General features: G+C 35.4%; 2 protein-coding genes across 3 annotated transcripts; both read left to right on the forward strand.

Moving 5' to 3' along the window:
- The first annotated feature begins 3232 nt into the window (after positions 1–3232).
- LOC145614726 (AT-rich interactive domain-containing protein 5-like) lies at positions 3233–13515 on the forward strand. Of its 2 annotated transcripts, XM_081669796.1 has the most exons (14): positions 3233–3531; positions 3829–4203; positions 4341–4477; positions 4599–4638; positions 5403–5455; positions 5654–5699; positions 6160–6249; positions 9555–9674; positions 10875–10926; positions 11012–11078; positions 11424–11490; positions 11613–11663; positions 12552–12644; positions 13122–13515. In XM_081669796.1, the coding sequence occupies exons 2-14, from the start codon at positions 3838–3840 to the stop codon at positions 13224–13226; spliced, it is 1287 nt and encodes a 428-aa protein (XP_081525922.1). In that variant the 5' UTR covers positions 3233–3531; positions 3829–3837; the 3' UTR covers positions 13227–13515. The 2 variants fall into 2 exon arrangements, with proteins under 2 accessions (XP_081525922.1, XP_081525923.1); XM_081669797.1 differs by lacking the exon at positions 9555–9674 and having other exon boundaries at positions 3234–3531.
- A 639-nt stretch (positions 13516–14154) lies between these two features.
- On the forward strand, positions 14155–19673 carry LOC145614383 (protein DETOXIFICATION 27-like). The gene is made up of 9 exons (XM_081669433.1): positions 14155–14568; positions 15643–16184; positions 16434–16520; positions 16818–16874; positions 16967–17205; positions 17290–17408; positions 18090–18176; positions 18291–18422; positions 19326–19673. Exons 1-8 carry the CDS (start codon positions 14284–14286, stop codon positions 18342–18344), a joined length of 1470 nt encoding a protein of 489 aa, XP_081525559.1. The 5' UTR covers positions 14155–14283; the 3' UTR covers positions 18345–18422; positions 19326–19673.
- Positions 19674–23228: the final 3555 nt, after the last annotated feature.

Consider the following 23228-nt stretch of genomic DNA (forward strand, 5'->3'; position numbering starts at 1 on the left):
GGTGGTGCTGATGGTGGTAATGATGTTGACGGGGGAATTCCATGAATTTGTGGTGGTGAGGCTGAGGGCATGGGTGGAGATGTGCCTTGACCGGGTGGTGATGGTTGTGGGGGTGATATTGAGGGTGGTGGTGGTTGTTGGGGTGATAGTGATGGGGGTGATGATGGGCTGAGTGGAGATGGTTGTGGGGGTGATAGTGAAGGTGGTGATGTGCCATGACCGGGTGGTGATTGTTGTGGGGGCGATAGTGATGGTGGTGATGCACCATGCGGAGATGGTTGTGGGGGTGATCGTGATGGTGGTGGGCCAAGTGGAGATGGTTGTGGAGGTGATAATGAGGGTGGTGATGTGCCGTGTGGAGATGGGGGCCATAATGAGGGCGGTGATGGGCTGGGTGGATATGGGGGCAATGGCGAAGGTGGTGGTGATACTGGTGGTACTCCAGTTATAGGTGGCCATGATGGTGGAGATGACTTGTGATGTCCTGAATGTGGGGGACTACATGGAGGAGGAGGTGAAGTGTATATGTAATGATTCGGTGGTGGTGGTGGTGAGACATAGGTGTAATAGGACGGTGGAGGTGGTGTAGATGGATTAGACGAAAACTCGTTTAAATAGCGCATGTTTTAGAAAACAAATAAATTAATCGATGATAGGTAGAATTGAAAAGGTTTGTGAGTTGTGAGTTTGTGACTTGAATTTGTGTATGACTATATAGAGTAAGTGAAGTTATGTTTGATGCCTTATAAAGAGAGAGCTTAAGGAACGTGAGCCATTATTAGACACAATTAAATACACATATGACTTTGACTTTTCGATATATATACTCCGTATTAAGTTTGTTATTATACAAAAGGATGCTAGATATTCTCAATGTAGATATTTTTAATATGAGTATTATTTTATTTTATTTTATAATTTTTACGATACAATTAGATTTATGGATAGAAGAAGTTGTGAATTTGTAAGTGTATAATACAAGTCAAAGTGATGCATTTATTTTAAAAAATAAAAAATATATATAATCAACCTAACGATTTAAAATATTGAGTTGAGTGCATCAAATTAAATTCATTAGAATATAATGAAGTAATTAAATTCATAATACTATAATGAAAGTAGTTTTAAAATATTGTTACTCCTATATTAGCCAAGTAACAAACTACGTAGTATATAAGATTCTTTATCAACAACCTATTGCAATAGAAAAGTTGTTATAATATAATTACAAATAGTTAGTTTGAAGCTATCACATTTAGAAATAATTTTCTACAACCATGTTGTACTATGTTGTTTCTAGTGGTTGTGGATACGTCCATGTTAGAAGTCTTGTAATCATTATTATTTGTTGAAAATAATAATGCTCATAATTCGTGTGATATTAGATAGTTATGGAGCTTAATTTTGGTGATGTAGTACTAAAATGGGACCTTGAAGTAGTATGTGATTATTTGAGGAATTGAGGATGACTAAGCTAGTATGATACATGAGATAATTTTGTTGCAGTCTAGCAAATGTGTTTTGGATAATTCTATGATAATCATCTTTAAAATGACTACCACTATACTAATTCTTTATTGGCTGATTTTGATATGTTATGTGGTCGCGCAAACTCACACGGAGTGAGTTTGACTCGCACAATGTTTTTTGATTTCTAAATTAAATTGAATTATTAAAATGTAGCTTATATAATATGGACATACGAGTATTATTTATTATGTTCGTATATGCAGCCAGGATGAATGGATGATGATGGACGATGTGAAGATCGTTAGATTTGTCTTAAATACAATTTAAAAGATTTGGCCTAATATAGCAAACTATTATATTCTAATCCATATTTAATGGGAATAATGCAAATATTGGTCTTTAATTTCACATCCTTAACTTAAATTGTCATTCCCTCTATATAACCCACAACTAAAACTCATAACTTCCAAATTAACAAACTAATACCATCCCTGCACACCAATCCACCACCCACTTCTTAGGTGTCCTATCTAATGGTAAACATATAGTGCTTACTAACTTGTAATTACTATATATATTATCAACAAAGAAGACAATAAGTAAGCAACCAAAATATAAAGTATATAAAAAAATAATTACTACAAAAATTCGAGAATCAGGGTAAGAATTCACCAATGTATTACTATAGAGTAATACTTTTAGATGTTAATTGGTAAATATTACAAGCTTTAAACACACCAGAAATTCCCACTACAAATGTCACTTCAAACTTGAAACCTAATACAAATGAGTCTTTCTTTTTATCTCATACACTCAACATCTCCTACACAAGGCCAAAACGTGCATAAACATATATATAGTGTTAAAGTATAAAATACAATTTTCCCTCAAAAAAAAAAGTATAATTACAATTAAACAGACAATTGGTTAAAAAAAATAATGTAAATTGCTACGAAAGGCCAAATTGAGGTGTTTGACCAAACTTCAAGGCAAAGGATTTGAGTCCAATATTTGCTTCGAGTTTGAGTGAACCACCAACTAGGTTCGACAAACAATACTTTCCACAAAACCACAAGCGGTACCATTTAGCTACACTTTGATTAAGCCTTGAAACTTTTCCCGCATATTCTCGAAATTAACATCATCACCCAACAAACCTTCACTCGTTTTCACTTATAATCACCCACCAAACCTTGACTCATTTTTCACCTTATTGTGATGGGTGCAAGGTGGCCTCTATTCTATTAGCTCCTAACGGACTAACATTCTTTATAAATAAATACGAGTATAACCTAATTTTGTAGTTGTATAAGAAGTGCTATTTTTTTAATAAGCATATTTTTTCCTAAAATATACAACAAGATTTACATAAAGTTTTATATGTGTTTGACCACACCGTGCTGTCGGGTTTCTTGGTCAAGGGTTACTTGGTTAGGGGTCACTTGGTCAAGGGATACTTGACCAGTTAGGGGTTACTTGGTTATGAGTTACTTGATCGATTTGGGTTTACTTGATCGATTAGGGGTTACTTAGTTAGTGTTTTAGTGTATTAGTTGACCACATATTGTGGTTATCGCGCTGTAATATTTATATTTTTTTTTTTTTTTTTTTTTGGGTATAAAAACTAAAATTCTCTTCTCTAAATTAATACTATATCATTTGAGAAATTTATGACATCATGGATTAATTGTCATATTATTAATATTTTTTAATAAATTGATATTATTCTATATTTAGGTAAAGATTTTTCCAATTTTGAACAAAATGTTCCAAAGCAATATTCGACCTTGCCGAATGCCCAGACCTCATAGTTGGAACTTCGAAGCATTACACTACTCCGATTTTCGTACGTATTTCTCTACAATTCGTCATCCATTTCAATTTTCCGGCCTTTTCAACTAAAATTTCACACTCAGTTTCCCTGATTCAATTCTCTATTAATTCCTCCTATTTGATGAACAAAGAAGAAGATTGAGAGCAAAACAATTCTGGGTAAATCAAACTTTTCCCAGAAATTGAACTCAGAATCGCAAAAACCCAGGAATTGTTACTCGCTTTTAGGTAAATTGTTGTCTTAATTTCTTTTTTGTGTTGCCCCTTAAAAGGGTTTTCCTTTTTTTTTGGTTCTTCGTTTTTTTTTAATACTAACAAGCTCAGAAAATTCTCAGATTTGGGGGTTTTGTTGAACCCACTAAACCCCTAATTGTAAAAACTTCTTTTGGGGGGTCAATTGTTCATGATATTAGTGCATAACAATTAAATTTAAAGATTTGGGGTTGAATTGTTGTTCACAGTATAGTAATGGGTGATTAACAATCTTCTTTTTAAATTTAATGTGATTATTTATTTGTTTGTTAGGAGTAAGAAATGGGTAGGAGTCAGTGTGAGATGGATGTAGATGATGGTCCTGAGGAAGAACCGGAGCTTGAAGAGAGTGATTCACCTGACCAAAACCAAACCAGCCCTCCTGCAAATGGGAATGGAAGTATGAATGGAAATGGAAATGGAAATGGGAGTGTCAATGGGACCGAAAACTCGTCTAAGAGGGCACGTGGTGGTGGTGGTGGCGGCGGTGGGGAGGACCATGAAGCAGGTGGAGCATCTGATAACAAGACTCAAAATGGTGTTGGTGGGGACCCTACTACGCCTCGGTCCTCCTCAGGGAGACCGTTGATAAGAACGTTTCATGATGCCAGTGGCGGGCGCTCTAGTAATGGTGTCAAGAGGCTTAAGGTAACTAAATCCTTGAAATTGAATTGATTATCAATTATTAGTACTTGGAAATTGGAAAGGTATATGGCATTATTGGTTTTGTTTTGTTATTATCGAATGTGGTTTAGGAAACAATCCCTTGTTTGAATTACTTGTAGATGATTGAAGAGGATGAGGAGGCCGGGACTAAAGAAGAACAAGCTGAGTTCATCAAAGAGCTTGAAGCCTTTTATAAGGAAAGATACATGGAATTTAAGCCCCACAAGTTTTATGGAGAGCCGCTAAATTGCCTTAAGTATGCTCCTTTTACTTTCATGTTTGCCTCTCGCTCCAATTGCCTAATTATTGCTTATTAAATATGAAGTTTGCGAAACATGTCAGCTGACAAAGAAATTTCTTATTTCTCTGCTGTTTAGGTTGTGGAGAGCTGTGATTCAATTGGGTGGATATGACAGGGTATAATTCCTTTTGCAGATTCTTTGTTTCAAGTCTTATATATTCTCATTCTTAGTATACTGTGCAGATCCTAGAAAATGCTAATGGTTATGTTTCATGTATGTGTTAGTTTTTCAAGGCTTTGGCAAAACTTTCCGCTCTAGAGACTAAAATTTTTTTAGTTGTTATCCCCTTATACTTCTACTTGTGCTGTGTTGCATGATCTAGATGCTTTCTTTGTTGTACCCCATATTATGCATGAATTTTACATCATATTATTGATGTGCAAGAATGATATGCTGGACCCTGTATTGCCATTTGTGGTTAAATTTTTTTTTTCCATTGCTCAACGAAACAAACATTGCATATCATAACCTACAGAACTGATGTGCAGCCAATTTAGAGTTGTATAGGTTGGTACAGGCCTATCACAGGCTAAAACAGCCTGACAACAAATGTGAAAATCACGCAGCATTTATTTCAACTCTTTGCTTGACACTACTACAAAGTATGAATCTATGTTACACAACCGTGTCCATAATTGTAACCTTTACCAAAATTTAAACCCCTATGCCCAGTTAGTTTAACATTGTCATTTATCTCAGCTTCTGCTTTAATGTAAGTGCAAGGGTTTGTAAGCACTTGTTTGTTTGTAATGGCATAAGGTGAATGTAGATCTATTGGTTGATTTCATATTCCTAGTTAACTTAAACCAGATATCCTCTTTCATGAACAAAGGATTGATATAGAAAATTTTGTAAAAGTTATTGCCATTTCTTTCACAGGTAACCACATACAAGCTGTGGCGGCAAGTTGGAGAATCTTTCCATCCGCCCAAGTAAGAAATGTCTTGTTTATCAATTTTTTGCTTGTATGTGCTAGAAAAGTCAGAAGATAACAGTTTTTAAAGTGAATAAACTGCATTTTATATTGGACTTTCTGTTGGGAGACTTGAATTTGTATAACGTCAGGCATATTATTCTTCTGTTATTTCTCTACATATAACCTATATAAATCATTTTCTTTCTTGTTTCAGGACCTGCACTACAGTTTCTTGGACATTTCGAATTTTCTATGAGAAGGTAATGCCTATGTACAAGGATATGGCAATGGGTCTACTTTTTATTGTTTCTTCTTGTGTGCTATACTTCTGTGATTTACTGTATTGTGCGAAGTGCGAACTCAGATGTATATTGCGTAGTATAAAATTAATTGCGGATTTGTTGTCAACTTGTCAAGGATGAACTTATACACGGTTAGCGTTCTGAAATTGAGTGTGTAATTGGGTACCCTCTTGTTGAACCAATTAAGTCTCAAAGCTAGAGGTAGAAAACTTTCCCCGCAGCAAAGAAGGATTTAATTAACTCTTATACTTAAACTGAAATTCTTGTGGTGCAAGCCTATAGTATAACCATATTTTATACTTAAATTACAATTTACAATTTACAAATTGGTTTACTGACTCAAAATGTTGCTGTTTTAGCTGCTGTACAATATACCAGAGGTTTAATGGATTTATTGTTGCTTTTGCTCTCTGTACAGGCACTTCTGGAATATGAAAAACACAAAAGAGAAATTGGTGAGCTTGAATTTCCTGATGCACCAATGCTTGAGCCATCTGCTGAAAATGAGGTAGACTTCAAGTTTACAAAAATTATTGTTAAGAGTGGTTGTGTAGTTTGCGTGTGTGTGTTTTTTTAATCTTTGCATTTGATCAAGTGGCTATGAATTCAGTCTATATATTGCTAAGTCTTTTTATTTGGATCTTATGATCCTAGACTCTGTGCTAATCATTCTGACAATATTTGTAAAGCCTCTTATTGGGCTTTCTATGTTTTTTTTTTTTTTTTTTTTTTTTTTTTTTCCCTTTTCTTCTCTTCTCTTTTTTTTTAATTTTTTCTCTTTCATTTTTTTTTTTTTTTAACTTTTTGGTGCATAGGTGCCTTAGCTTTCTTTTTCATCCCAACTATCCTCAACAGGAGCAATCTCTATGACAAAACTTACTTGGAAGGGAAATCATAGAAAATCTAAATGTGTATCTCCTTTACATGTCAGTCTCCGGGTAGTCTTAGATGGAAAGATGGCACGTGAGAACAAAAAGATAAATTTTGTATTCAGCTCTTATTTTCATGCCACTTATGGGATTAAGGCTTTGATTGATTGGTCCTAGGTTGTAGTATAGGCTATTTATCCCTAAAAACCCAAAAAGGGTAAAAGGAAAAAAATCTATAACCTTCCACACACCCCCCCCCCCCCACCCTAAAAAAAAAGTTATAGTTCTTTATGTCCTAATGTGATACATAAATATTGATTTACCGTTTTCTGAAAGCTCTGTGATGCTTTCTATTAGCACATTCCATCACCGGAATTTGAAAATAGGATAATTTTGGAAATTAGGTGATCTTCTGTTGGCTTTTGTTACATTGCATGTACAACCAGAGTGGCTTTTTCTTGAGTAGGGATCTCTGCAATCTTTTGCATGTTACAGTTTCCTGGGTTTGCTCCTGGCCTTTAGTGCTAGAGTGGCCTCCTAGGTTGCATAGAAACGGATATGGGTACAAAACGGGTACGAGGACGGGGACGGGATACGGCAAAAACAAAATTTCAAGAAACGGGTACGGCAAAAACAAAATTTCAAGAAACGGGTACGGCAACATTTTTTCTTTGTAGAATATAGAATTTATAAAATTTCTACAAAAAATCTGTACAACACAAATTGAAAGAAAATAATTCCATAAAATGATAAAACACATAGCCATTAAAAACGAAAAACGAATTTAAAAAAAACGAAATAAAAATTGTTTTAAAAAAAATGAAATAAAAAAGTAAAAACAAAATACCCCTATTGCCCAAAGTCCCAGACTGCTACTGTGTGGTCTGTGTCGAAAGAGAAAATTAAAAAAATAACTCAAATACTCCATGATTATTGCATCACATTTAAAAGAAACAAAAAAAAAAAAATAAATGGAAATCACTAATCAGCATCTCGAAGTGTCGAAGACACAGGGAATTAAAAAATGAAGAGAAGCTGAGAAAACTGTAGAAGGCACAGAGAAAATTAAACTAAAAACAAAAAGAAAAGGGCTTTACAGCTCAAGAACTGAAGACAGAGAAAGTGAGAAGTAAAAAAAAAACGCATGAACTGTAGAAGTACAAGTAGTAGGTAGAACTTTCAGCTAAATGGGAAGCTTCGCCGGTCTCCGGTGTCGGAGTGGGTTGCAGGTGGTCTCTGGTCACTGGTGTCAGCTGAATCTGCTTCCTTCTACCCTCCAATTTTAGGGTACAGTTTAATCGTGAATCAGGTAAGTTTAATGGGTTTTTTTTTTTTCCTAATTGGCTGGGCTTGATTTGGGTTGAGGACGTCAAAATCTTGACCAAATGTCCCTGAAACGTCCCCAAAACTACCATCAGCCGCATCCAAAAAGCCACGCCGTACCCAAAACTAAGCGGACACCTTGGGGACGTATCTGAGCCGTATCCATCCCCGAGACGTCCCCGGTACGGGTAACGGCCAAAGACTGCCGTAAACGTGCATCCTTGGTGGCCTCTACACTAAGCTCTCATTCAAATTGCATTAGTTTTTTTTTTCTTTCCCCCTTTATTGCGTTTCTGAAGCAATCTAAGCATGATAAGTAGATGCTATTATATTCTTTGTTCGATATCTGGTAGAAGGTGGTCTAAGAATTTTCTGTCGCGCAGCAAGCAAGATGAGATGGGAAAACCGAAAAATGTCAAGCTTTTGGCATTGTATTTTTTTAGAAAAAAAACTACTGTAGTCTTGTGCCTTTTTATTTATCGGGTAAAGGTTAGTGGTGGAAATTTGGAAAATCGTTCTGGATCCTTCCTCACTCTAAAGAACATGGATCGAAGATAAGGAGGGGGAATACTTCATCAGATTCCGTGATTTGTTTGGTCTCAAATCTCACATTAAAGACAGCCAGCAAACCATGTTAAGGACACGTCATATGGTCTTTTGTTATTTGTGTGGGAATTGCTGCAACTATCTATTGCTTACATTTTTATTGAATTTAGTGTAACAATTTTTTTGTGATTTATTTTTATTGAGAACAAGATGAGGGAGTGTCGCCTAAGATGGCTTGTCCATGTAAGACGGAGATCAAGTGAGGCTTAGGTAAGGAGAATGACAAAGTGATGGAATCGTGAGGGGGTAGAGGAAGACCTAAGAAAACTTGGAGGAGGGTGATTGAGAATGATATGAACCTTTTGGAGATTGGGAAATATGGTGTTGGATAGGACGGATTAGAGGGAAAAATTCTATAATTTAAATGTACTACCTTCGTTTCTTTTACCTAAGTCCATTGTGTTTTGCAAACTCTGTTTATTTTTCTTTGTTAAGTTTAATCAAACTTTTTATGTGTATTTACTCTTGTTAAACTTGTTTATTTTTTATTTTTAATTACTCCTTAGTCCTCCTTTATAAAACTTTATAAAATTTTTATTTTAATATCCTCTTTTTGGGTTTCACCTTACGCTGTCCTCATTATTTTTGCTCACTATATATATATTTTTAAAATCTTTCGTCCACTTTCATTTTACTCCCTGCGTTGTCCCTTTTTGATTGCTGCATAGAGCAAAGTTCACTTTTTTGAGAAGCAAGGTAATATTGTGCACATGGGGTTGCAAGTGGGGTTGATGAAGATAGAGAGGGATAGGGCAAGAGGGGTTGCAACTGGGAAAAATTATGACATAAGACATAAGGTAATGGAGCAATCTCAAAGGGACATCCCAAAGAGGATTATGGGACAAACTAAAAGGAATGGAGTATCTCTTTTGCACCTTTCTTCCATTTTTTGGTGGACAGTTCCTTATGACGATTCATGTTAGCCGACTCCAAATCATCTTGGGACTAAGACTGCTGTTGTTAGCTTTACTAATGATATGGTGCAAAATTCTGATGTGTTGAATCTCCGTTTTAGGGAAATGCTTACCAAGCCAGTTCAGGAAGGGTGAGGAGGGATGCTGCTGCTCGTGCAATGCAGGGTTGGCATGCTCAGCGGGACATTGGATTGGGAGAAGTAGGGGAGCCCATTATTAAGGTATACAATGGTGGAGAATTGGCTTTATAATACTTAGCATCGTTTGGTGTATATGCATAAGAATTGACATGTGGTACAGACTATGGCACATTTTAGGATTTAGTAGGCAATAGATTAGAGATACTGTATATAAGAAGTATTGTGAGAATCTTCCATCTAACGGTATAATTGTATTATAGCTGAGCAATGTGATATGTTGGACAAGAAGGGAATAGGGGAAAAAGAATATTTAAAAAACCGTCCTTTCCCTTTACCTTCTCTCAATGATCTGTTGTATTCTCCTCCCTCCTTTGTCACTGTTCCTCTTCTTAGTTCTTGCCTATTTGTCTACGGAACAAAGCCATTGCCCATTCCGTCGCCTAGATTTAATTCATGGAACATTAAAACTCTTCCCCTTTTGTGCTTTCTTTCTCAGCCCCATCTCTTAAACTTGTAGTTGTTGATTTCAGAGTTGCTTGTTCCAAAGACCCCTAAGGCCCTTTTCCTTACAATATTAACTCCCCTTCTTTTTTTTTTCCCTTTGTTTCCTCCTATTAATCTTGTCTAGAGGTGTAAAAATGCTAAGTGGGGATTTAGTGCTCGCCAAGCTTGTGAACTTGAGGTTTGGCTCTTGATTTTGATTTTTTTTATTAGAAATAATAATGACGTGATAGACATCAAAGAAAGAAATCAAAATTTTACCATATAAAATTATACTGCAAATATTTACTAAATTACTTGCAAGCTGACCTGAACCTGACTGAGCTTAGCCTCATCCATTTTAGAGATTTGGCTTTGCTGGACTGCTTGTGCTCAACCAAGCAGAGTTGAAGAGTCCCCTGAGCTGGCTCAGTTCTGTTACATTCCTAATCTTGTCGAATGCACTGACAATGGCTCACCTCTTGCTGTCAGAATGCGATAACTGGCAAAAGGCTTTTTGTTTTCTTGATTAAGGCTAACAAGGGTAGAGAATCTTGGCAAGGGGAATGGGTGATGACAGGAGGAGGAGCATGTGTAGCACTGGTGGTATTAGATGGCAGCCTGGGTTGGTGGAGGAGGCTCTAAGCATATGGGATCATGGGGATGGTGATGAATTTTGTGTTTTGTAGGGGGAGGAAGTTTTGTTTCTTCTTTTTTGAATCTATCTTAATGAATTTTTGAATTTGATAATCTGTTCATCTTCATTCTCCTGAGATTTCATTAAATGCTTTCTGCTTGCAGGATAAGGGCACCAATTCTTCACAAAAGCGTGAAAAGCATCTGAAAAACATTGGTATATTGCTGTATCTTATCATGCTTTTTATGTATGCGTTTAACCGAAATCGTTGCTGATATGTTTGCATGATTATGTGATGCAGGTGTAAAGCAGAAGAAACCAAGTAATCAAGAGCTTGCAGAAAATGAGATGCCTGAAGCAAACAAACAGTTGAGATTCTTAGATTCCCCTCTCCTCTTAGACCCCTTTTGGCCCCCCTCCCCAACACATACAAACACAGAAGACCCTATAAAATAAGAAGACATGATTGAGCATAGCATTTGTATATCCTTTCTGGCTAAACCAAACAAAATATGAAAAGATATGCCTCTGTCTAGTCTTCCGGTCTCTTGTAACAACTTTAAATGCTACATGTTATATAACAATTAATGAAATAAAAAATTAAAGAAACCAGCTGCAAAAACTTAGGAAAGAAAGCTTATGGCTAGAATATTTGTATAAAGTGTTTTCCAAACTCACCTGACTTATGTATCACATTTCCCTCTTAATTTCAGGACGGTGCCAACAGTTCTGGATGCCGGCCCCCCAGCTGATTGGGTGAAAATCAATGTCAGAGAAAGTGTGAGTTTCTAAGACTGGTTCCTAGTTCCTACATAACTCAGTTGTAACTTTCTTCCCCTTCAAGCAAATGTGTCTTGTTGCTGATGATGGTTTGGTTTGTATTTCTTCCTCTTCTCTTGCAGAAAGATTGTTTTGAGGTTTATGCCTTAGTTCCCGGGCTTCTTCGAGAGGAGGTACTGTATTTCTCCCTTGTAGAATGAGATTATGTGTTCCTTTTAATCCTCTGGCTAGATGTTCTCTTTTTCTTGTATCCCTGTTCTCCATGAAAAGATATGCCTCTGTTTAGTCTTCCAGTCTCTTGTTTATGAAAAGGTACTGTTTTGCAGATAGGTTTTCACTTTCTGATTGAAAATATTTTTACTAATTAAAATATCTTGGTATGGTACAGCATTGCTATAGTGCTTACTAAACATGAAACTCTCTTTTTTGGACCTCTAGAATTCATATGGTTGCTTGGATGATGCTATTTTTTCATCACAAAAATATTTATCATATATACATGATAGGTTTATGTTGCTAGGTATGTGGGCATCATAGGTTGTACTTTACAATGGTCAATTAGGCGGATCAATGTAGGGAAAGAATTGGGAGACTGCTCAGTTTTGAAGTGCAGTTATGAAGTTTTATGTGGTACTAAGTATTGTAGTATATAAGATATCTACGTTAGAGAGAGTAGTTATGAAATAAAGTTCAAATTTAACACATAGGCAGGCATTCAAGTTTCATCTGTACATTTGGTGAAAAGATTGGGGCTTCTTGGGCTGCTATGGCCTCGCAATGTTATCTCCAATCTCCATGTTCTGTATGGTATCTAAATTTTGTTCATCATTTATACATCAATAAATGCTTGTTGGCATTCCCTAATATTGTTGTTTCATTAAAGGGCCTCCTTTATCTGATGTCTTTTGTCTAAAAGGATTCCCATGTTGCTTGGTTCATGAGATGCAATGTCAGGATAACCCTGATCAGTGCACTTATCTTGCATATTATTCAAAAGGTGTGCCTCTTGATTTAAATTGATGAAATGCACTTCACCTTCTTTCTGTCTCTTAATGCTTCAGGTCCGCGTTCAGTCTGATCCTGCTGGTCGTCTGGTCATCACTGGTCAGCCTGAGCAGCTTGACAATCCCTGGGGCATCACCCCGTTTAGGAAGGTAAATTGCAATAACCCCTGAGTTTGATTTTGGGTGGTTCTGTGCTTTGTATTACAGGTTCATTAGATCATCCTCAAAGCATGCTTTTCCAGAACCTGCATATTATTAGATCTTTCTGCTCATGACATGCTTGTAAAAATCATCATTTAGTGATGTCATTGGACAATTTAATCTTATGGTTTTATCATTTAGCCTCATCGCCGCTTCGTTATGTGCTGGCTTAAATGGTGGGTTTATGTTATCAAGTCTTAGATGTATTTTGTCTCTTATCATGTCAGAGAATCATGAAATGAGATTCAGGAACGGCCACTCATGTATAGACAGATGAAAAGAGATTAGTGGTCTAATGAACTTGGTTGCATTTCTTACACTTAAGCCTAAGCTCAGTCTTTTGCCTGATTGCAAGAGCGAGTGGGATAGGAGGTAGAAGAAAATGTGTTATAATCTGACTAATTCCGTGTGGTTGATGGCTTTCAGATTGTCATCTTTCCGGTGAGGATAGATCCACTACATACTTCTGCTGTTGTTAGCTTGCATGGAAGGCTCTTTGTCCGTGTTCCTTTTGACCGGTCAAATACCTGAAAATTCTTCGTGCAGATTCTAGTGATTCTCATTAGTCTACCAGGGAAGTATAAAGGAGCTGAAGTTGCTACTTTGGGGGGAAGAATATTGGAATTAGAGAAGCTGACTAATTGTTGTTCTTAGGTTAGGAGAATTAAGGGACATCTGATTTCTTGCCTGCAACTTTGTGGCTCTAGTGACATTTGTAGCGGTACAGCTTCCAATTTTGTAAATTTAAGTAGATGGAAATCATTTCTGTTCATTGTTGAATGAATGTATAATGCTGTTTATCTACATCATCTTTCTTCTATTTAGTATAATAACTAACTCATAATAATCAAAACTAGATTATTCGATGTTGAGAGAACCAAAATCAACCTGATTTAACTTCTGGATATTAAAGGCCTCTAAATTCATTTAATATTGGTTCTCTCTTTTTTCTTTTCTGGTTGTTGAAAACATAGATCTAGGCTATTGAATATGAACAATCAAAAACATGTTTTAATCAGTGAGCAACACAGATTTGGTAATGAAATTGGTATACTTAGATTCTCTTCATATGACGACAAACTGAAGGTCAATTAACTTAGAGGCTTGGTTGACTTTTATCACCTCAACTTAGAAAAATACATTATAGGAAGAGTGATGAGCCCTAGTTTTTTGTAGATAAATTGCTTCAGTATATTGAACTGTAAGACGTAGAGGGGTTAAAAACTGATTTGACTTACTCAATTCGAAACCGACTTGAAAAGATCAAATATAGATTTCGACTTGTATGGACTCAATAATTTAACATGAAACAATTATTAAACACGACCCGACATCACTATGCCCGACCCGAACCGAACCAGACATTGAGTACAAAAACACTTACACTCACTAGTGAAACCTAGCAAAGCTGAAATAAGTCCAAAAAAACACTAGAACACTATATTACAAAATTTTGTAAACGAAAAGAAGGCCACGGAACCCGCCACTTGATTCGCAAAAACTGATAAACTAAATGCCCATTTGTTGAAGCAACAAACAAAACTCATAAATGATGTTAGAAATTTGACAAAATCCTAGATTTCAAACAATGAGAGAGGAGCAACAACACCCATTGTTGCTCCACCCCAATAACCCCAACAATATGATTGATGGAAGAATCACAAATACAGATGATTTGATTGGAGGAGAGCAAAAGACTTGGGAAGAGCTCAAAAAGATATGGAGGATTGCTGGGCCTTCAATATTTTGCCGTTTTGCAATGTTTTCTCTTACTGTTATCACCCAATCTTTGGCTGGTCATTTGAGTGACCTTGATCTTGCTGCTTTTTCCATTGCTACCACCTTTCTTATCTCCATTAGCTTTGGTTTCTTGGTATGATTACTTTCTCTTTATTTATTTGTCGTTTAATTTGATAACATTGCTGCATTTCAGGGTTTTGTATTGATTTTGATTAAATTTAGTAAGTGGGATTTGTTGGGTTTATTGAAATGTTTAAGGATTTTTACTTTTTAGTTGATTTGTGTAGTGAGTAGAGAGTGATAAAGAGCAATGATGTTGACAAGATTCGATTTTACATCTTGAACGTTATTCAATCCTGGGTTTTGGGTATCACGACTACCACATACTTGTATAATTTTACCTTGCCTGCTAAGCTAGTTGACGTCCACAACTACATATGATGGAGAAGAGTTCTGTATTATATAGGTTTCTATTCAATGGGTATTTATTTTAAAGGAAATTATGTATATTTAAGGTCTATATGTGGGTGCTTAAGGAGGTTTATGCTCTAAATAGAGGGTGTTTTTTGCATGTAGGTTGATGATGCCAATTGTAGGTGATTGCAGGTTAATTAGTGACTCTTATTTTGTTTTTTTGATGGTAAAGGTTTTTATAACTATGATGATCTTGTGTGTAAATTAGATTTATTTTGAGTTGTTCACATCTGCCCAGTTTATTTTCATCTATAATCTTTCAATATCTACTACAGTACATAAACCTTGGATTATAAAGGTAAAAATATATATCTCTAATAGCAATTATGAGTTGTTTCTCTCATAAGGAGTATACAACATCTTTGACTCCTATAGTAACCATTTTTGTAATAATGGAGATATTAATGTTGTATAAACATGAAGATAAATATTAGTTAGAGAGTTGTTGAGGGGATTTTTTTTCCCTGTCACTTTGTTATTAATAGCAAAAGTTGGTTTACTATTCTAGCATTGTTGTTCAAAGTAAAATTTGAATTTATAGCATGTGAAAATGGTCACGACCTTATAATAAACCATATCCATATTTGTGTTACACAAATATGGGGCATGCGGAGGGTACAGGGATTGAGGATTACTCTTGGGGCAACAACAACATTAAGATGTTATCGGAGCTTATGTAAGATAGGGAAGTAAGGTCTCTATTAACTTTTTAAAATTGATTTATGGTGTTCAGATAGGAATGGCAACTGCATTGGAGACATTATGTGGACAAGCCTATGGTGCTAGACAACACCACATGCTAGGCATCTACGTGCAGCGCTCATGTGTAGTTCTCTCTTTTTGTGCAATTCTTTTGCTTCCTATGTTCATATTTGCCGCACCTCTACTGAAGATTCTTGGCCAATCAGCTGAAGTGGCAGAACGAACTGGCGTAGTGGCAAGATGGTTGATCCCCATGCACCTGAGCTTTGTATTTCAGTTCTCATTTCAGAGATTTTTGCAGAGTCAACTAAAAATGGCTATCATTGCTTGGTCTTCTGCTGTGGCTCTGGGAGTTCATGCCATTATTAGCTGGCTTTTTGTTTATAAGCTTGGCGTTGGTATAGTTGGGACTGCACTTACTCTTGATTTCTCATGGTGGCTCTCAGTTTTAATCATGTATGGGTATGTTGTTTATGGTGGGTGCCCTAAGACATGGAATGGTTTCTCATGGCTTGCTTTTACTGATTTGTGGGACTTCTTCAAACTTGCCTTGGCTTCTGGTGTCATGGTCCTGTAGGTATTTTGACTCATGTTTTACTTTTCTAATTTCGGCCTATTATTTAGCTCTTCTGGATATTATTTCTAGTTAGTTATGCTAGCCTTGACTGATATAATTAACTTCACTTATGTTAATGAGTTAACTCTTATTAGTTGATTTAAATCTATCGATGAAACGATTTTATTAATGTTATGTTCTTTATGCAGGTGTTATTTGAGCAAATAATAAATATGATCTTTTCCATTATTTTCAACGTGTTGTAGATTGGAGAATGTCTATTATCGGTTGCTGGTTATAGCGTCTGGGGATGCTGGAAGCTCACATGTTGATGTTGATGCTCTCTCTATATGGTTGGACATGGATCCTTGTTATTGTTTTGCTTAATGCTTATCATTAGCCTAATCAGCTTCTCCAATTGTTGATGAAGTCATGTCGTCGTTGCAATTTGTATCCCAAACTGACTAGTTTTTAATTTAGTTGTTATCCTAGGATGGAAATTAATACGAAGTATTAAATTTTTATAAATACTTATTCTTATGTGGAATGAAAAATTAAAAAATTATTAAGGGGTCAGGTAATATGGATTGGATGGAGTATTATATCCAAAATTGCTCGCCTAATTAGGTTTGATGAATTCTCATTGACAGTGTGACTCTGTATGGCTGGGAGTCTATGGTTCCTCTTGGAATTCTTGCTGCCACTGGGTAACTTCTTCACATTTTCAATGTTCTTGTTTTAATATTGACTATAGAAAATGTAATGTCAAGTTCTGAATTATTTCATTCTTGGTGTACAGCGTTCGAGTAGCCATTGAGTTGGGAGCAGGAAATGTCAGTGGTGCCAAGTTTGCAGCCAAAGTGTGTATGCTGACATCTTTAGTCATTGGACTGCTATTCTTCTCACTGGTCTTAACCATCCCTGACAGACTAGCAATGATTTTTACACCTAATATATCCGTGATCTCTGTTGTCCGCAAGTTAGCATATCTGCTGGCTTCCACCATTTTCCTGAATAGCATCCCTCCAGTTCTTTTGGGTGATTTGTTTATATTTATTGGAAAAATGTTTTGAACAGACTGTCTTGTTTTCATCATCTAACAGATTCAATGATTTTCCTCAGGTGTTGCAGTTGGATCAGGTTGGCAAGCATTGGCAGCATATATAAACATTGGAAGCTACTACTTGGTGGGCTTCCCTCTTGGGATTTTTATAGGACGGGTGCTAAACTTTGGATACATGGTAAGTTGTAATAAACTGGAAACTTGAAATTTTAGACGTGAGGAAGAACAGGATTAAGGGGAATCTGGTGGTTGTATTAATGCAATTAAATAATCACTAAGGAGAATTACAGCCTAAACCCAGTCCTTTGAGTGGATGGACACTCTCAACTACAAGCTAAAGCAATATAAACCTAACAGTACTCTCGTTTTCCTCCCTGATATCCTCTATCTGTACCATTCTGACGTCCTTTCCCTCTATCACCTCTAACAAACTCTCTGGCCTCTTCCTTAAGCTACTTCTAATAGACTCATTATGCACACCCACAGTGCCCTTTCCCCCTGGTCTAGTCTAAGTGTAACTTAAGCTTTTTATGCACTCCTATCTCCTACGTTGTCAAAATTTTAGCATCAACCAATCTCCAGCTTTGAACGGTACTCTTTCCGTCCCACTGGATTTGCCTCATATTCCTTTTTTGAATGTCCCATTGAGTTTGCTCTGTAGTCCATACTGTAAATGGCATAAGGGACCACTACTTTACTCTCACATACACTACTTTGGTCACACCAATTCCTCGTTCATCAACTTTATTCTTGGATGATATGAGAGATAAGGATAAATCATTTTCTGATTAGATTATTATATCTGTGATGACTGACAATGTCCCTTTATTTTTTCTTTTCTTCCCTTCCAAATAATCAGGGAATCTGGGCTGGAATGCTTGGTGGGAGTGTGATACAGATATTGCTTCTGGCCATCGTTGCAGTCAAACATGGATGGGAAAAGGAGGTACTGAACTTTAAAGTCATTAACACAAAATCAGCAAGTTTATATAAGTGCAGCTGATGTTTTTGCCTTACGTGATGTTAAGTATCAATTGTCTGTGACCTCAATTGTCTGCAGGTTCAGAAAGCTCGCGGGAAACACATTTTGATGGATAAAGCTGTAGATGACTAGACATTTCAATGTGCTTTGTCATCCATCTTAAGTGGCAGGTGCCATGGTTTGGCCTATGACTTTGATTATTTTTAAAAGGTACTTTATATCACTTATTTGCAAAAGATCCATGTATAAAATTTGTGCTGTCTCCTCACTGCTTCCCACTAAGTTAAGTTGTTATGTATACTTCTCTGTCAAGAAGTTGGTGAAAGATTTTATTGCAGAAAGCGTAGTTTTGGAATTGATAAGTCCTCAATCAGTAAGGTTGGCTGTAGATCTAGTGAATTCCAGGATGCTGTGAATATTATTGATAATAAATTAGCAAAATGAATATGCAACCACTGTATGAGTCAATTTAGGGGTACTCAATTTACATAGCATTGTGATTGTATCATCTCCGATAAAGTCAAAGACTCGAACTAAGGCTAGCCTTGCCTGTTGTATGATAACAAAGTGGTCACAAACTCATTTTGCTAAATTCAGGGGTACTCATTTTACATGGCATTGTGATTGTGTCATCTCTGATTAAGTCAAAGACTCGAACTATGGCTAGCCTTGCCTGTTGTATAATAACAAAGAAAATTTTTTGGGCCATGCGAGATATATTGTAAAATTCCCTGCATTAAGTGTCTATACCTTTCTGCCAAACTCTTTAGAGAGGAGAGGGGAGGTCCAAAGCAGGGGTAGATCTTCAAACTAAATAAATTGTATCTCGTCCTCTGAATGCCAATACCCATAATTCTTCTTTTTTCTCCAATTTAGAAATAAGATAAATGCATCATCTTCACAAGTTTCTTTGACATCAGTGTTATTTCTCTATATTGAGGGTAGTGGAATGAAATGTTTATTGATTTGCTGTTATTATTTTCCTTGCATTCATTAAATCAACTTGCCTACAGGGAATTGTTCAAGGACTGCGAGTTTATTACTCTCCTAATTTTTTAAGTGTTGTGATAGGTAAACACTTTAATCTCTCTTTTTGGGGTCTATCTATTGCAGTCATGCAGAGCTGAAGCAAAACCGCCGTTGCTGTTTGTTAGGGTGATTAAATGGTTGCTACATTATACATCTGCATTAACATGCATTTCCTGCATTTTTTTTTTCTCTTTATTTAAGAACTTTGCAAAATTAAAATATGCATCAATAAGACTTTGGTGCGGTTTGATATGATAAACTCATTATAGGAAAATTGTAAGTTGTAATTGTTTTTCTGTATTGTTATGGGAAAATTGTAAAATAATAAGCTGTGAATTACAGAATATGGAATTACGGATTATATGTATAGAGCTTGGATAGGATTGATGTTTAATTTAAAAGAATTCCTGGTGAGTACATTTGCTAGTTAAAAATGAGGCAAATACTCGAAGCAATGAAAGCAGGCCTCCATATGACCATAATCTTCTTTTATACTTCCATGAACTAGTTCTGTATAATGGTTAATATCTATATGAGAGCACCTTGATCTGCCTCTCTCTTGCAATAAAGAGGTAAAGGGACTGCAGGAAGTCTTGCAGAAATTCTTGGTATACGCGGTAAGTTTTTATGCTTTGGACATTAATGTCGGTGTATATGGTAAATTCTCTATCAAATCAGGCCCTAAGATTGCCTTGTAACCAGCAGTAACCAAAACATGATCCATACCAACGACCTTAATCCCTATGTTTCTCAGCAACAGAACAAGAAATGATGTAATCACTGTGTTAGTTTCCTGATGTTTGAGTTGTAAACTATGTTTTCTCTGGTAACGCTAACAGTAGTGCATCAGCCTGCATACAAATCAGGCCGTAAGTGGGGCAATTGAGGGCATGGATGTGGCACGGGCCCATGTACAAAAGAATTATAAGAGTGCCTGATATGCACCAAGCCACCAAATAATGGACATTTGCGCTATGTTTGGATAGCAAATAATGATGGAAAGAAAGGGGAGGGAAATAGGAGGAAGGGAAAGGGAAAGGGAAAGAAAGGGAGGGGAGGTGAACTCCATTTTCCCTCCAAATCTCTTTAATTTTGGAGCGATTATACTTATCAAAGAGAGAGGAAAAATGGATGCCTCCTTCTCATTTCCTTTCCTTTCTTCAATTCTTTACCCAAACAAGAGAGTTTGTCCCCCCTCCCTTTCCCTTCCCTTCTTTTCCTTCCATTTTATTCTATTCAAACGAAGTCTGGATATTGGTAATCCTAGTCTAAAAGAAATTTTGACAGTCTCCTTTGCAGATAGGCCATGTAACGCATAAAATTGTTCTTTAGGAGTGTCAAAATCATTTTTCTAAAAGTCTCGCTAAATTATGAATTTATATTATATGTAGTTATATTATGTCAATTTGTAACGTTTTAACAATGTCAACAACATACTCTTTTTTTTTCATATTTTATAGATTGATGGTATATTAACTCAAAGAAAGAAGAATATGCACAGTTATTTTTCTAATGCAAGGATAGTCACAACTCACAAATTGGTACATAATGTAGATGAAATTCGACATCAATTTTTGATAACAGCTCTAAAACTTTAATCGACACACCACCACAATATATATATATATATATATATATAAAATAAAATAAAAAAATTCCAAAGAAACTAGTCTATTCATGTTAGATGCCTACTAGGCTACTACTATGGATAAATTCGGTTATGGTCCCAAATGTCGCATAAAGTCGAAATCGAACCCAATACTACATGATACATGGACTACATTATTATTCCAATTTATCTACTGTAGTAGATTAGTAGTATCACTTTCAGCGAATTGACAACATTTTAAAGATCATTGAAATATAAAAAAATTATTGAACTCGTTATCAAATCAAAATCCGGATTAACAAAATATTAATATATATAGTGGTGATTAAGGTTTGGTAGCTTTTTTAAATAGTGTGATTTTAGAGCACTTGTCAAGTTGTCATATTGGAATATAACAAAAAAAAAAAAAAGGTAAGATCATACAGAGTGCAGGGTGTTATATCATTGACAATGTTTACCATACAAGTCCATATTAATCAATAAAGGTGAGAAAATTGAAGTTTAATTAATTATGAGAGTTTGGTATAGCTCAAGCGGTTAGAGGCTTAGAGCTCCCTTCCCGGTTCCAAGAATTTTGTGATCGATTCTCATCACCCGTTCTTGTGGCTCTCTAAAAACCAACCATATGTAGTGTAATTAGATTGTGTTATTCATCATAATTTCGATTATTTGAACTTTAAAACACTAAACTTATCTAGATATATTTTATAGAACTGAAATTATATGCATGAAAATGCAAACTTATGATATGATTGTGCTTTCTTTGAATTGAACTTAAGTGCACTTCACTGTTGTATTCAATCCTTTTTTTATATTGTAACAAAATAAATACATGGTGCTTAAAAAATTAAGGTAACACGTAGCAGGGTTTGTTAAAGAATTGGGGGAAAAAAAAAAAATTATGTGAATAGGATGTGATAACAGACAAAGAATAGTAAAGAATGTAAAAGTGAGAGATCATGAGAAAAGATAATAAAATTTAGATACTAGTATATAAGTGAGAATTAATTAAAAATGATAGAAAATACGATGTGTTTCACTTACCGATTATATAAGGTGTGTGGTGTGTCACACTGTCACTTACCAAAAACTGAAGACAAATGGATCACATTTTTGCACCATGACCCTTGTCGATCAGGTTTGTCACAAGGTCAAAGAACAAAAAATTGTCACATACAAATGACACAATCAATAGCTCCTGGAGTCCTGGCCAATTAAATTAATCCTTCCTGCACTAACTGATTAGCTTATATTTTTAGATCCCTCCATAATCTAGAATTACGTACATCATTTGTAACGAAATTAAGATCCCGTTTTCTTCACCTTAATTTTTCAATTATAATTCTTCTTTAAAAAAACTGAATTTTACTGAACTGAACTTATTTTTACTGAACTGAAATTATTTTTATTGAACTAAAATTAATTTCACTGAACTGAACTTATTTTTACTGAACTAAAATTGATACGAAGTATTATTTTTTTAAGGTGAAATGAACAGGGCTTAAGAAAGTAGTATTAAAATTAAACAACTACTTGTACCAGCTTTGTTTTTATTTGTTTGTTTTTATATTAGTTTTAAATTTATTAGTGCATAATTTTAACTATCAATATATTAATTACACGTACGTAGTATTAAATTTAGAAATTAATAAGCGTTTTTTGAGCAATATTTGCACCTTCCATTTACATTAATATGATCAATGCATTTTATTTTTATTACTATTATTATTATTATATATATATATATATATATATATATAAGGTAAGGAGAAGGACCCCCTTTAAAAAAAAAAAAAGGTAAGGAGAAGGATCCTAACCATACCTCGACCCTCGTGATTTTCTAGATTTGATATTTACGGGTTAGACACTTTGAAAGTGAGAGGGAAAGGGTAAAGAGTCCCCACCCTTAAAGTATCTTTATTGGAGATTAAATCTCCAACCTCAAAATTGAAAGGTACAACCCTCACCACTTGATCAAGTTTAACTTGATAATATAATCAATGCATTACATACTTACAACTGAATGAGTTGTGCATTTTTTGTGAGGAACCACGCATTGATTTTTTTTTTAATCAAATCAACATAGTACTGACTTATTCAGCTGTAATTTTTTTTTTTTACGAAATTAATTCAGTATTGTAGCTACGTCGGTCAATCCGGAGTATATACTACAGTAGACAGTAGTATATATTAATCTCAGCAATTAAAACGACCAATTCTATAAAATTGTACATTTACATTAGAAATTCCACTCATGAAGAGGGCTTCCTAATGTTTATTTCTTCTTACCTTCCAAACAAAAAAAAAAAAAAAAAAAAAAAAAAAAAAAAAAAAAAAAAAAAAAAAATTGTACACGTTATACACAAATTTGTGCGCAA

The sequence above is a fragment of the Chenopodium album genome, chromosome 25 (genome assembly GCF_948465745.1).
Source record: "Chenopodium album chromosome 25, dcCheAlbu1.1, whole genome shotgun sequence".
Classification (NCBI taxonomy): domain Eukaryota; kingdom Viridiplantae; phylum Streptophyta; class Magnoliopsida; order Caryophyllales; family Amaranthaceae; genus Chenopodium; species Chenopodium album.

Excerpts from the sequence above, each read along its gene's own strand:
- LOC145614726 (XM_081669796.1), top strand. The coding sequence starts at position 3,838 with ATGGGTAGGAGTCAGTGTGAGATGGATGTAGATGATGGTCCTGAGGAA. Across the intron at positions 5,456-5,653 it reads GAATCTTTCCATCCGCCCAA|GACCTGCACTACAGTTTCTT; the intron begins GTAAGAAATGTC and ends TTCTTGTTTCAG. Across the intron at positions 6,250-9,554 it reads AGCCATCTGCTGAAAATGAG|GGAAATGCTTACCAAGCCAG; the intron begins GTAGACTTCAAG and ends TCTCCGTTTTAG.
- LOC145614383 (XM_081669433.1), top strand. The coding sequence starts at position 14,284 with ATGAGAGAGGAGCAACAACACCCATTGTTGCTCCACCCCAATAACCCC. Across the intron at positions 16,875-16,966 it reads GGAATTCTTGCTGCCACTGG|CGTTCGAGTAGCCATTGAGT; the intron begins GTAACTTCTTCA and ends CTTGGTGTACAG. Across the intron at positions 18,177-18,290 it reads AACATGGATGGGAAAAGGAG|GTTCAGAAAGCTCGCGGGAA; the intron begins GTACTGAACTTT and ends AATTGTCTGCAG.